We start from the raw sequence: 14,697 nt of genomic DNA, 5'->3' as shown, positions 1-14,697 counted from the left end.
CCTCAGACAGAGCAGAGAGCAGCTCTCACAGAGCAGCTGAGTCCAGCCAGTGTTTGGCACATGAGCTAGGCCCTCTAGCCTGAATGAGAGCTGGGCTGGAGCACAGGCTAGGGGGATCATCTATCCTGCTTGTTGACATTTGGGTCGTTCTCTATTAGGCCAGAGAGTTTTAGTACAGGGGCCCTATGTATCAAGTGCTCCAGAGTAGAAGAGCTGATTTAGGATCCATTTGGTCTTTTTGGACAGGGGGAGCTGATCCTACTTCAGCACTCATACTCTGAGAAGCTTGGTACATAGAGATACCTTTTGCATGTATGAGGAAGTCTTTCTTACCCTGTTTGGGAGGAGTCTTTGTATTCGGTTTCTTTATCCTTGCCTCACCTGGAAAAAATAAATTATTACAAATTGGGAAGGCCGCAGTTATGTCAATGCAGTAGATAATGGATCCAATGAGATTTGATACAAATGATTCCCATTTGTGAATCTTCAACGCAATTATTCAAGTAAAATGAATATATTGATCAGAACCCAGACTGATTCTAAAAATGGTGTGTAGAATTCGCATAAATTAATGTCATTGCAATTGATTACATTGTGAGCAACAACAGCAGCAAGCGTCAGTAAATCAAAGTTTAAGTCCCTGTTCTTTTCCCAACATAATCACTCAGTGTTCCTGCACCAATATAGCTGGAATCCAGTTGTTACTATTGACAAGCCTTATTGATCAATGCATAGATGAAGATTGAATTTGTACAGCTCATTTACCACAAGTTTGAAACACCAGTCCAGTTTGTAGGCTAGCCTCTGACGGAGCACATACTGTGGGAAATAACACATTTGTACATTCAGAATCCTTGTTTAAAGCATTTGCGTTTATAGTACATCTATAAAATCATTTTGGTTTTATAAACACTTATGAGTTCTGAAGACTTAGGCGTATAGTCCGCCATAACTAGTGTATTATAAAGGCATTATGAACTTCATAGAAAATGTTAGTTCTTCCCAGGACAGTATATGGGAACCGAGAACAAACTATCTGATAAGTCAACTTGGGGAGGGAGCTATTCTCTTGTGGATGTCCTGGAAGAAAGTGCCGCCTTGTCCTTTGCTATTTGCCTTTTTTGGTCATAAAAAAAAAATTGTACCAAAGTCTTCAGGAAATAGCTCTTGGCACAATACACATTACATTTGATTGCCGTCAAGAATGAATGTGACAGTAAAAACAAACTAATGGAGCTAGTGAGGAGCAACACGGAATATTAACCTTGATGAATTACAGTTTAGGCTCGCAATGTCTTTACTTCCCTCTTTTCTGCATGAGATCCTCCTCTCTGGAAAGAACATCCTTTTTACAACAACTATTTTTGCCCAGTGTACTGAAACAAAACATGAAGTTGATAAAAAGTTTAATTTGCACAAATAACATCTACCATTGCTGTTTACATTTGTGAATACTGTACAAATATTTGTTTTGCAGCGTAAAAATACAGCAGATGACAGCCAAACAAAGAGAACAGGCTTTTAAACACACTAAAATTGTTATGAGCACACTGAATGGCCGTGAAAGGGTTTAATGCGGGAAATAGCGTACTCATTAAAAGCTTGTGTTCATGAAGTTCCCACCCAAAACAAGTAGAGAACTTAAAGGGGAAATCCACTCTTTTGGTATTTTTTTCTAAATATTTTGCATGCTAGCAGTCCAATATCTTGAAGATGCAATGTGTCACCGGCCACATCATGATGCAAATACATTTTGCATCATGACAACGTGATAGGGCCGGTGATACTTTGCATCTTGGAAGTCCAAAGTATTGAAAACCTGACTGCTGACATGCAGAATATGATCGGGACTGTATCAACAGCGGACTACTGAAAAAGAAAAAAAAACAAACACCAAAAGATAGATTTCACTTTAAAGAACAACAAATGCTTAATTAGTCCGGTTGTAAAGTTTTCACATCCATCAGTTCAGTTCTGAATTCTAAATAAACTACTGCACCCAGCCTTTGAGCTGCAGTTAAAAGGTAGTATGTGTATTCATGGGTACCAAGGGAAGCCAGGCTTCCCCCAGAAATGGTCTGTTTCATAATTTTCCTTCATTTCGCAAGAGGCTGTATCTCACTAGAGAAAGCATCAAAGTGAGCGAAACAGTACCCGTCTGACTCTGTCTGGTCAAAAAGAGTATGAAGTTGTTGCCATCCATAGCACTGAATTCAAGAGAAGCCAGTGAGCATTTGACCTCCCTTGATTGAAAATATATAACACAGTTTAGCTCAACGCTGATTGGCTGAGTGAGCTCAACTGTGAATGGTCCTGTCACATCAAAACAAATTCTAATAACATTAAAAAGTGTCAAGGGAAGCCAGTTTGGATTTGGCTTCACTCTAATCACACCGAAAGCAAAATTGAAAGTCATTGACAGAAATTGAATTGTTGGATCTCGTTGTGTTGTGGTCCTATGGTGGCTAGCTAAAATTGCCTCTCCTAAATTAGCCATGGATGGAGACTTGGACTTGTGGTTTTACTTAATTCTCCATACTGGCCAATGATTGTAACTGCAATTCTGATCCAACCATAAATTCATACATTGTGCCTGAGGATGGAAGTTCAACATGTAGCTAGATGTTAACTAGCTGGCTTGGCACATCGTTGCCCATGAAAGGAATTTAGGCTAGTGAGCAAACATTTTAGCCATTTTTCCCCCTACTTGCACGAACACACAGAGAAATGAGAACCATGGACAGCCACAGTTTACGTTGAATGGACTAAATTGTTTTATGTATATTTTAGTTGTCACTGTCATAGGTTATTTGATGATGTTGAAGTTGAAATGGTGCTGGAATAGGGAAGAAGTTGCTCTCCGGTTTTATCGTCTCGGCCTTATACATCTCTGTATCACCGTCGCAAGGCATATGGACTAACAAGTTCATATTGCCAATCGCAATATAAAGTCAAGAGAAGAAAAAGCCAGGAAGGAAGAGAGATGACGAGAAACGATTCGGTTAACCGTTTTGTGTGTGGATTAATTGGCAGAGTAGAGGACCTTGTGCATTTCAGGTAAATTAACAACTCAATGTTTATATCCCAGGACAAATTAGCTAGCAAGTGCAAGCTAACTAGCTAAATTGCCATAAATGTTTAATGCTTTTCTACCTGTCTCCAAATTAATATAATTGGTCCAGAGTTTGTTTTGATATCTTAACCTGTGTGTCATGATCGCGTTTGGTGTGGGGGGAAAAAATAAATGTATGCACGATGGTGCACACGTGCTGCCAGTTTGGGTTCCGTGTAAGGCACTGCATCACACTGCTAGAGGCGTCACTATAGATCTCGGTTCGATCACAGGCTGTGTCGCATCGAGCCGTGACCGGGAGATGCATACGGCGGTGCACAATTTGCCCAGTGTCGTCCAGCTTAGGGTAGGGTTTGGCCGGCCGGGATGTCCTTGTCCCATGGCTCGCGACCTCACCTCTCCCGAGTCCGTACGGGAGTTGCAGCGATGAGACAAGACTAACTACTACCAATTGGATACCACAAAATTGGGGTAAAAAAAATAATACATCAAGTAACATGCATACAAGGTGGGAGCTTTGTCTTTTTTTACCCCTTTTTTCTCCAATTTCGTGGTATCCAATTGGTAGTAGTTAGTCTTGTCTCATCGCTGCAACTCCCGTACGGACTCGGGAGAGGCGAAGGTTGTGAGCCATGCATCCTAAAAACACAACCCAACCTAGCCACACAGCTTCTTGACACAACGCACATCCAACCCAGAAGCCAGCCGCACCAATGTGTCGGAGGAAACACCTGGCGAACAGGTCAGAGTGCACTGCGCCCGGCCCGCCACAGGAGCCACTAGTGCGCGATGAGACAAGGATATCCCTGCCGGCCAAACCCTCCCTAACCTGGACGACGCTAGGCCAACCTCCCTAACACGGATGATTTGTGTCGCCCCATGGACCTCCCAGTCGCGGCAGGCTGCGACAGAGCCTGGGCTCGAACCCAGAATCTCTGGTGGCACAGCCTTAGACCACTGCGCCACCCGGGAGGCCCGGATCTTAATGTGTCTTTAAAATAAATGTGAGAAATATCGGTGAAAACACCGATGCTCAAATATTGATATAACCATATTGAAGTAAACTTGGGGTCACGCGATGACATGTGTGGTCCTCCCACTATGACTCTTCGGGAATGTATGCAGTTTATTAGGGTTGGGGCTACAGATTAAATAAATTGTGAACTTCACAGGGTGGTGAAAGTGCAAGGTGATGAGCTTGATGCGGCAATAAATATTAAGGGTCTTATTCTGGTGACAGTCGATGCATGGCTGCCGTTGGACAATTAAAAATAATCTTGCTTTGGTCCAAAATAAACTAATCATGCATGAAGTCAACCGGTGTAAGTGAAAGTCAAAAGAGCTAGCTTTCTATCTCTATGCTAACGTTAGCTAGCATTTAGCTCACGCCCCCCCCCCAAATCTACACATAATACATCATAATGACAAAGCAAAAACAAGTAAATAAAAATTGCAAATCCATTAAAAATATATATACTTTTACACAAGCATTCAAGCCCTTTGCTATGAGACTGAATTGAGCTCGGGTACATCCTGTTTCCATTGATCATCCTTGATGTTTCGACAACTTGGAGTCCACCTGTGGTAAATTCAATTGATTGGACATGATTTGGAGCGGCACACACCTGTCTAAATAAGATCCCACAGTTGACAGCGTGTGTCAGAAAAAAGTAAACCATGAGGTCAAAGGAATTGTCCATAGAGCTCCGAGACAGGATTGGAAGAAGTTCGGAATTACCAAGACTCTTCCTAGAGCTGGCCGCCTGGGCAAACTGAGAAATCGGGGAGAAGGGCCTTGGTCAGGGAGGTGACCAAGAACCAGATGGTCACTGACAGAGCTCCAGTTCCTCTGTGAAGATGGGACAACTATCTCTGCAGCACTCCACCAAATCAGGCCTTTATGGTAGAGTGGCCAGATGGAAGCGACTCCCCAGTAAAAGGCACATGACAGCCTGCTTGGAGTATGCCAAAAGGAACCTATAGGACTCTGACCATGAGAAACAAGATTCTCTGGTCTGATGAAATCAAGTATGAACTCTTTGGCCTGAATGCAAAGTGTCACATCTGGGAGGAAACCTGGCACCATCTCTACAGTGAAGCATGGTGGTAGCAGTATCATTCTGTGGGGATGTTTTTTAGTGGCAGGGACTGGGAGACTAGTCAGGATCGAGGGAAAGATGCACGGAGCAAATTACAGAGAGATCCTTTATGAAAACCTGCTCCAGAGCGCTCAGGACCTCAGACTGGGGTGAATGTTCACCTTCCAACAGGACAACAATCTTAAGCACACAGCCAAGACAACGCACGCAGGGGTGGCTTTGGGCCAAGACTGAATGTCCTTGAGTGGCCCAACCAGAGCCCAGACTTGAACCCAATCAAACATCTTTGGAGAGACACCACCCCCCCCCCCCCCCCAAAAAAAGTTGCGCAGCGATGATTCTCATCCAACCTGACAGAGCTTGAACAGATCTGCAGAGAAGAATGGGAGAAACTCCCCAAATACATGTGTGCTAAGCTTGTAGCATCATTCCCAACAGAAGACTCTAGGCTGAAATCACTGCCAAAGGTGCTTCAACAAAGTACTGAATAAAAGGTCTGAATACTTATGTAAATGTGATATTTCAGTTGTTTTTTTTATACCTGTTTTTGATTTGTCATTTGTCATTATGGGGTATTGTATATAGTTTGAGGGAAAAAATCAATTTAAGCAGTTTTAGAATAAGGCTGTAACGTAACAAAATGTGGAGACAGTGAAGGGGTCTGAATACTTTCTGAATGCACTGTAGTACACTACATTGTCTTTGTTTCATCTGCTGCTTGTTTCCTAATGTTCACTCATGCATTTCCACATGTCATTTATGAAATTAGATTTTATTCTATGAAGACTGGCAATTACAATGCTGTGAAAATTGTAGAAAAAGTCTTCAGTCAGTTTTCATACTAAAAGGTTATGTGCCACAGCTTACCATGTGCAGTACAGGGAATATGTTCCCTTCATGTGAGTCATAGAAATGTACAATCTTTCATTCTTGGCTTTCCGGCAGTCTTTGTGGTTTATGTATGCATGGAGCATAAATTGTACAATTGTAAACAAATTCTTTGTTAAAGTTCAAACCCATGTATATTCGTTAATATACAGCACCAACTACATAAATGTCTGCTACCTGGATTTATAACATAAGCTAGCTAGATCACCCACCCATCTACAGTTCAACCAAACCACTTTGTGTATCCTTGAAAAACAGCCAGCCCAGACATAGTGGACATCCACACATAACAAATCAAAGCGCTAGATAAATGGAACAGCTGTTTCCCGGAAATAATTGACTTTGGTAGCAAAAGGATCAGACCAGCGCCATAAAAATGATACACTGCTCAATGTACACATCACGGACAAACTGAAAATGGTCCACCCACACAGACAGTGTGGTGAAGAAGGCGCAACAGCGCCTCTTCAACCTCAGGAGGCTGAAGAATTGCCTTAAACCCTCAAACTTTTACAGATGCACAATTGAAAGCATCCTGTTGGGCTATATATCACCGCCTGGTACGGAAACTGCACCGCCCATAACCGCAAGGCTCGCCAGAGGGTGGTGCGGTCTGCACAACTCATCAGTGGGCAAACTAACTGCCCTCCAGGACACCTACAACATCCGATGTCACATTAAGGCCAAAAAGACCATCAAGGACATTAACGACCCGAGCCACTACCTGTTCACCCAGCTTCCATCCAGAAGGCGAGGTCAGAACAGGTGCATCAAAGCTGGAACAGAGATTGAAGAACAGCTTCTATCTCAAGGCCATCAGATTGTTAAACAGCCAGGACTTGCACGACTGCTCATCCATATATTTTATACTTTTATATTCTCATCCCATTCCTTTACTAGATTGTGTGTATTAGGTTTTGTTGTGGAATTGTTAGATATTAGGTTTTGTTGTGGAATTGTTAGATATTACCTGTTAGATACTGCTGGACTGTCGGATCTAGAAGCATAAGCATTTCGCGAACATGCCATAATGCAGTGCCAACTGTAAAGTTTGGTCGAGGAGGAATAATGGTCTGGGGTTGTTTTTCATGGTTTGGGCTAGGCCCCTTAGTTCCAGTAAAGGGACATCTTAATGTTACAGCATGCATTGATATTCTAGACGATTCTGTGCTTCCAATTTTGAGGCACCAGTTTGGGGAAGGCCCTTTCCTTTTTCAGCATGACAATGCCCCCGTGCACAAAGCGCGGCCCATGGTTCGTCAAGATTGATTTGGAAGAACTTGACTGGCCTGCACAGAGCCCTGAACCCCATCAAACACCTTTGGGATGAATTGGAATGCCGACTGCAAGCCAGGCCTAATCGCCCAACATCAGTGCCCGACCTCACAAATGCTGTGTGATTGAATGGAAGCAAGTCCCTGAAGCAATGTTCAAACATCTAGTGCAGGTGTGTGCAACTCCAGTCCTCTGGGGCCTGATTTGTCAACATTTTCTCCATCCCTTGCAAACACAGATAATTAATCAAATTGCATTCTAAACTGAAGATCATGATTAGGTGATTATTGGAGCCAGGTGTGTTAGCTGGGGCTGATGCAAAACTGTGACACCATTCAGGCCCTCGAGGACTGAAATTGCCCACCCCTCACTAGTGAAAAGCCGTCCCAGAAGAGTGGAGGCTACCCCATATTAATGCCAATGATTTTGCAATGAGATGTTCGACAAGCAGGTGTCCACATACTTTAGGTCATGTAGTGTAACTCAAGAAATCGCATAATTTTTTTTTGTAAAGGTGGTCTTAAGTCTTACAAATTTACATCCAACTAAGACGTTTGCAGTTTTGCTCAAGTGAAAAAATGTACATGAGAACAATTAGTCTCTCGTTGAATGACCCCTACTGTTGACCAATCACCGAAGGGGCATATACTTTGGCTTGCCACGTTATATTTGTGCACGAACAGCCCCCCCCCCCCCCCCAAAAAACACACAAAAAAAACTTGCCGAAGACCAAAACGTCACAAACTGTTCCGAATTGTTTCGGATGGAAAGCATGTGGACGCCTTCAGCTGAGAGCTCCACAATTACAATCCATTGAGATGTGATGTACATATTGTGAAGTGGAGAATTCTCAGTTACTTGCTACTAAACTGTTCTTATGCCAGCACCCAGGATATCAAGCCTTGAAGGCTCACGGTCCATATGTGAGCTGCAGAGCAGTTGCACCATGTTACCCAGCCGGAGACATGTTGAAGCTGTCAAAACAAGTCCGGCCTTAACCCTTCCACAGAGCCCTGATCTGGTTCCTTCTCACAGGCTTGGAGTCAGTTCTCTCTACTTTCATTGTGTTTAGACAATCTGGAGACATTGCATTGCACAGGCCTGTATCACAATCAGTTTTTATAATCGCCCCCCCCCCCCCAACATGGAATCTAGAGAAACCATTGAATCACCTGATGAGCACACACTCCGTCATAACAGAGGGAGAACATTACATCTCACTTGTCCAGCATTGTTACGGGCTGTCAAAAGGAGTAGAGGGCACAGATGAAAGCAGTTTGATACGAGGTAAAGGAGCGGTTGAGTGTCCCGATGGGACAGTGCATTCTGAGCTCTCCAGGACCCTGCAGTGCTGGACTGTGCCCCCGAGCGCAAGTTAAATAAATGTGCAGGGGTTAGAGTTTTCCAGCGGGGATGAAAAAGCTGCTTGTTTTCATAGCACTACGCCACTGACGCATTTCCCATGGCTCACCACGCTCTGTGGCTGTAATTAGATAACACACAAGCACGAGCAACAGGGACTGCTTTAGAAAAACCATAACATGGCGAATAACATCGATAGCCCACTCGGTAAAGCACTTGGACGTAATACGACCATGCATCTGGATGAGAATCTGAATCAAAACATTTACATTTTTGTCATGTAGCAGACACTCTTATCCAGAGTGACTTACAGTTAGTGCATTCATCTTAAGATCGCTAGGTAGGACAACCACATATCACAGGCATAGACAGTACATTGTTCCTCAACGTAGCTATCAGTAGAGTTGGAGCTAGAAGGGGGGGGGGGGTCAAGTGCAAGTGCTAGTAGAGTGATGAGAATGATTTAAAGATGCTGTTTGGGTTTCAGACGTTTTCGGAAGATGGGCAGGGACTCTGCTGTCCTAGCTTCAGGGGAAAGCTGGTTCCACCATTGGGGTGCCAGGACACAGAAGAGCTTGGACTGGGCTCCCGTAGGGGAGGGCCATGAGACCTGAGGTAGCAGAACGGAGTGGTCGGGTTGGGGTGTAGGGTTTGAGCATAGCCTGAAGGTAGGGAGTTCTTCTTGCCGTTCCGTAGGTAAGCACCATGGTCTTGTAGTGGATGCGAGATTTGACTGGAAGCCAGTGGAGGGTGTGCGGAGGAGCAGGGTGACCTGAGAGAACTTCGGAAGGTTGAAAACTGGACGGGCTGCTGCATTCTGGATAAGTTGCAGGGGTTTAATGGTACAAGCGGGGAGCCCAGCCAACAGCCAGTTGCAATAGTCCAGTTGATGTGTCAACAACTACCTGCAAATTATGAGCAGTCAGCAGTTCACACACCAAGTAAGTCACTGGGAAAACAGGCAGCACTTAAAGTAGATGGCCCTAGCTAGCAGAAAGACAGTAGCCGCAACAGATAAAGACAAAAAAGTTAAACACTCATGTGGATATCAGGAGTCCTCCAGCTATAGAATGAAGCTATAAAACTAACATTACATTTGGCAACAATAAGCTTTCTAGTACCATGTAAAATAACAAAATATGTAAGAACTACAGTATAAGCACTGACACCAACTATCACAAATCGGGGTTATAGCTTCACATGACATCCAATACCCCATTGGAACATTGTAGTGAATGAATCATTCTAAAAACAGAATTACACCCAACGCCGGACTTGAAAACATTTTCCTTGTTTCAAATCTACCCTACTTGGGAATCCAACATCAAAAGAGATTAGCCTTAATAAATCTGGGGCTCTTGTGTCAGGTCTCAACCGTCTGCTTTTATTTAACTGCTCCAAACTATCCTACAGCTCTGAGTTTTGTAGCTTGTTGGGGTCAGGCCACATTCCAGCAGGACAAAAGCGTATCCCAAAGCTGGCAGATTTTCTGCAGAACCTCCAAGTATTGGAAAAAGAGGCCGGAGCATGTGCTTCTGGCTGAATCAAGAGATGGCTGAGGAACAGGGAGACGCGAGCCTTACATGGAAGTTCGGGAGAGGAGGTTGAGTAAGCGGGGCAGCCATGCAAAGGGTCTCTCGCTCTCGTTTCCTCCCTCTCCCCCTTGCCTTTTCCTCTCCCTCCCTCCTTGGGCTTGTTTTAAGTGCCAGCGAGTGTCCCGGGCTTAAAGACAAACAGCAGTCAATTAGCTCTGTCAAACATCAGAGGAGAGGGGTGTCATAGTGGCCTCTGACCCCTGGAAGGAACCATCCAAGCTGGAGGGCTAAACGGACATGCTTCATGCTCAGCCCTAAGCGTGCCCGATCCAAAGCCTTTTATGTAAAGGAAGATTTATGTGCTTGATTCAGAAGGAGGATTCGGCTGGGTTTTTTACAGGCTTACATCATTAAATCATATGGAAAATAATGTGCAGGGGTATAGCACATAACGCTGTCAAACTACCTATGCATTCCTCAAGCTTGGAAAGATTAAGAGGACTATTAAGATATTCTAGTAGTGTAAATCAAACCTACTTCGGATAAAATATTTACTGATCGCTATTTACACCTTATATCTGTCCTTTGTTCTCTACATACTGCAAGCCGATCACAGGGTAAGAACAATATATATATATTTTTTGTTCACATGCTATAAAAGTGCCCGAGCTCGAGGAGGCAGACAGGCTGCAGCAGTGGGAAAGGCAGATCCCATGCCGCTCCTTCTTTGGGGAATAAGCATATTTTGGAAACTCACTCTCGGAGGTAGGGATGGATGGCTTCTTGCTCTTCTTGTCAGCTGCTGTCGAGTTTGTGTCTGTAGGATCTATGAGAGAGGAAAACGAAAACATGTTTCAGGTCACAGATTTCCACACATTATTATTGCCATTTATTTCATGCTAAAAATAATTCCTACGAATTGTATCAGTAACAAAAAAAAAAGTAACCATAGTCTTGTACAGTACTTTATAGAAATCAAATCAAAGTTTATTGGTCGCTTTTTTTCCCTAACACCAACAGTGCAGTAATTCAAAATAATACACATAATCCAAAAAGAAATGTAGATATATCATAACGAGCAATGTCAGCGTCCGGAATATAATGGTGTATAGACCGTGGACAGTGAACCATACATGAAATTAACCAGTCAATGTTAAAAATGTATGGATTCCCAATGGACCATTTAAAGTGAACTGAATCATTGAGATATGCCCCTGTATCCATCTTTGTCTCTCCTGCTAAACATATTTTATCTCGACTCACTTTACGAAATGGCAGCCCCCCCCCCCCACACACACACACCTCTCTGATTCAGTTGGGTTAAATGCGGAAGACACATTTCAGTTGAAGGCATTCAGTTGTCCAACTGACTAGGTAACCCCCTTTCCCTAAATTACGTTTCATAATCTCATATTTTTGTATTGATGGCAACAGTAGTAGAAGTATGCGACAGTTCAATCAATATGTATTGCAAATTAATATAAAACTAGGATTGAACCGTGCGTGCCTGCCTAATGTTTTGATGCAGGCCTGTTAGTGAGTGCTGGGGGGCTGGGCAAGGCGGACGTGCAGTGGGAGCCTGGAACAGGGACTCCAGCTCGGCTAATCTGGCCGCTGTAATTGCAGGAAGTGCCTAGGGTTATGCCGGGGCAGCCGGGAGTCCAAGGGGGACTCATGGGAGTGGGACATGACAGCCAGGAACAACTCACCATCCACCAGCACCATGCAGGAACACTCTGCTTTACCGGCCGAGTTCTCCACCCGGCACTTGTACTGGCCTTCGTCCTCGGGCAGGGCCTTGTCGATGGTCAGGGAGCACTGGCCTCCTGCAGGAAAAACACACACACACAGAGAAACTTTGTCACTGTGGCCCCCAGTACACACAGCGGCCCCCAGTACACACACACACACAGCGGCCCCCAGTACACACACACACACACACACACAGCAGCCCCCAGTACACACACACACACAGCGGCCCCCAGTACACACACACACAGCGGCCCCCAGTACACACACAGCGGCCCCCAGTACACACACACAGCGGCCCCCAGTACACACACACAGCGGCCCCCAGTACACACACACAGCGGCCCCCAGTACACACACACAGCGGCCCCCAGTACACACACACAGCGGCCCCCAGTACACACACACAGCGGCCCCCAGTACACACACACAGCGGCCCCCAGTACACACACACAGCGGCCCCCAGTACACACACACAGCGGCCCCCAGTACACACACACAGCGGCCCCCAGTACACACACACAGCGGCCCCCAGTACACACACACAGCGGCCCCCAGTACACACACACAGCGGCCCCCAGTACACACACACAGCGGCCCCCAGTACACAATCACATCCATAGCCACAGTGACCCCCAGTACACAATCACATCCACAGTGGCCCCGAGAACACACAACCATAGCTACAGTGGCACCCAGCACACACACACACACAACCGTAGCCTCCATTACTACCTTACGGCTCCATGAGGTCATAACTCACATACTACTTTTGTTATGGTGGGATGTAAATGAAAAAAAAAAGGTGCATTCTTCAACATGACCCACCTTGACACTAAAAGGAGAATAAAAATGACCTGGGGGGGGGGGGGGGTCACCTATACATGATTCCATTATTTCACTAGGTGAGGCCCTGACTTGGCTGTGTGACGGTTGAGATCTGGGGCTGTGTCACAGGACGTAACAGCTGGTGGTTGAGCAGTGTGCCTAGTTATGTTACTGTGCTGCTGCCCGTTGATTGTCTTGTTAAATTAGCCCTTACCCATAGCGCTGGTCAAAGGGCGTCATTCGGTTGCACTCAATAACAGACAGGCAACTCGCTGTTGTCATGGTCAAGCTATGGGACCAGAGCAACGCTTAACCGCTGCCTCAACTCTGGACTGAACTGTTATCCTGACAAAAATGCACTCTAACTGGACTGACAAATACTGGTTCAAGATAGCCAGAGTTCCAGGCATCTGCACCAACACAAACTGCCTGAAATAACAGAGCAGTGATTATGGACAAACTTGTCCCAAATTACACCTCGTTCCCTATGCAGTGCACTATTTCAGGGAAAGGGTGCCATTTGGGACGAACACGACGTCTGTGTTGGCGGTGTGTCAGGGGACCCCAAGGAGCCCAGAAACAGGGAATCCTTTGGCCATTCTTACTCTACAGTCGATTCATACCACCTTGTAAATATGTGGGGCTTTCTACAAGGAGACAATTACAAGCACCCAGAACAAAACAATTCGGCACTATGATAACATCGACTCCCTCTATGTAAAGGGATATGTTCCCATCATATCCCATATCGAATGCAGCGGTGCAAGAGGGGAAACTCAGTCACATCACTGTCTGTCACACTACTTCACAATATTAGAAGCCAAGCCTCCACAAACACATGGGATGCGAATTATCTACGTAGTGCACTATAAAAACCTAATAGGGTGCCATTTGAAGCCAAGCCTCCACAAACACATGGGATGCGAATTATCTACGTAGTGCACTATAAAAACCTAATAGGGTGCCATTTGGGACGCAGACATGGTCGGCCTAGTAGTGGTCCACATACTTACCTTCGTTGGACAGCTTGATGAACTTGGAGGGCTTGATGACCTTCCCGTCTAGAGTCCAGGTAATAGAAGCTGGGGGGTCACAGGTCACTTGGCAATGTAGCCTCAGGCAAGCCCCGTCCACCACGCTCATATCACTCAGCTTCTGACTGAACAAAGGCTCCTTTTCAATGTTGTTACTCTCATCAATAATCCCACCTGCCACGCAGTTGATAGCGTTCTTCTCCTTCTCAGTGGCAGCAGGGGCTTTCGGTGTTGCTGCTTCTGGAGTAGGGCTCTCCCCATTCTTCTCCAAGCTCGTCTGATTCTTCTTGTTGGCCAGAACCGATCTGAAATCTGTAGGCTCTCCTTTCTCAGTAGGAGCGGTACCTGGTTTTGGGGAGGTGGCGGTGGTGCCCCCTTTTTTCCCCAGCACATCTCTAAAGTCCACCTGCGTGGGAGCGTTGACCTTCCTCTCATCTTCAGACAGTGTCTTGGGCTTGCCCCCTCTGGGCTGGAGCTGGCCCCTGAAGTCCATCTGTTCCGCCGTAATCTCCTTCAGGTCCTCCTCGGAGACGCTCTTGGTGGTGACTTTTCTGCCCAGCACCGTGCGGAAGTCGCGCTGCTCAGCCTCCTGCAGGCGGATCTGGTCCTCGCGGTGCTCCTTGGTCTCCACGCGCCTCTTCAGGAGTCCCCGGGCTGTGCTTGGCTCTTCTGACCCCTGCTGCGGAATGGAGCTGCTGCTTGGTGGTGCTCTGCCTCTCACTGTCCCGTCCACTCCTCCCACACGCTGACAAGGCTCAGGGCTGCAGCAGCACAGAGAGAGTGAGGTGTGGAAGAGGAAAAAAAACAGGGGTTGTTTAAAAGCCCCTGCTGGCTCAGCCTCCACTAGTTAATTG

The 14,697-nt window shown here is 45.7% G+C and overlaps 1 protein-coding gene across 3 annotated transcripts in view; it reads right to left on the bottom strand.

Annotated features, from left to right (window-relative positions):
• The window catches only part of LOC135547153 (myosin light chain kinase, smooth muscle-like), an 81,008-nt gene that overhangs the window by 13,805 nt on the left and 52,506 nt on the right, over nt 1-14,697 (bottom strand). For 2 of the 3 annotated variants that reach the window (XM_064975867.1, XM_064975870.1), the window contains 5 exons: nt 13,823-14,604; nt 11,942-12,058; nt 10,990-11,058; nt 766-819; nt 334-381 (listed from right to left, as the gene is read on the bottom strand). In XM_064975867.1, coding sequence (XP_064831939.1) covers nt 334-381; nt 766-819; nt 10,990-11,058; nt 11,942-12,058; nt 13,823-14,604 — 1,070 coding nt within the window. The remainder of the gene's footprint in view (nt 1-333; nt 382-765; nt 820-10,989; nt 11,059-11,941; nt 12,059-13,822; nt 14,605-14,697) is intronic. The other variant, XM_064975869.1, reaches the window with a different exon arrangement.

The sequence above is a fragment of the Oncorhynchus masou genome, chromosome 10, assembly GCF_036934945.1.
Source record: "Oncorhynchus masou masou isolate Uvic2021 chromosome 10, UVic_Omas_1.1, whole genome shotgun sequence".
Classification (NCBI taxonomy): domain Eukaryota; kingdom Metazoa; phylum Chordata; class Actinopteri; order Salmoniformes; family Salmonidae; genus Oncorhynchus; species Oncorhynchus masou.
The sequence above is the reverse complement of the archived record's forward strand: the minus strand, read 5'-3'. Positions and strand labels throughout refer to the sequence as shown.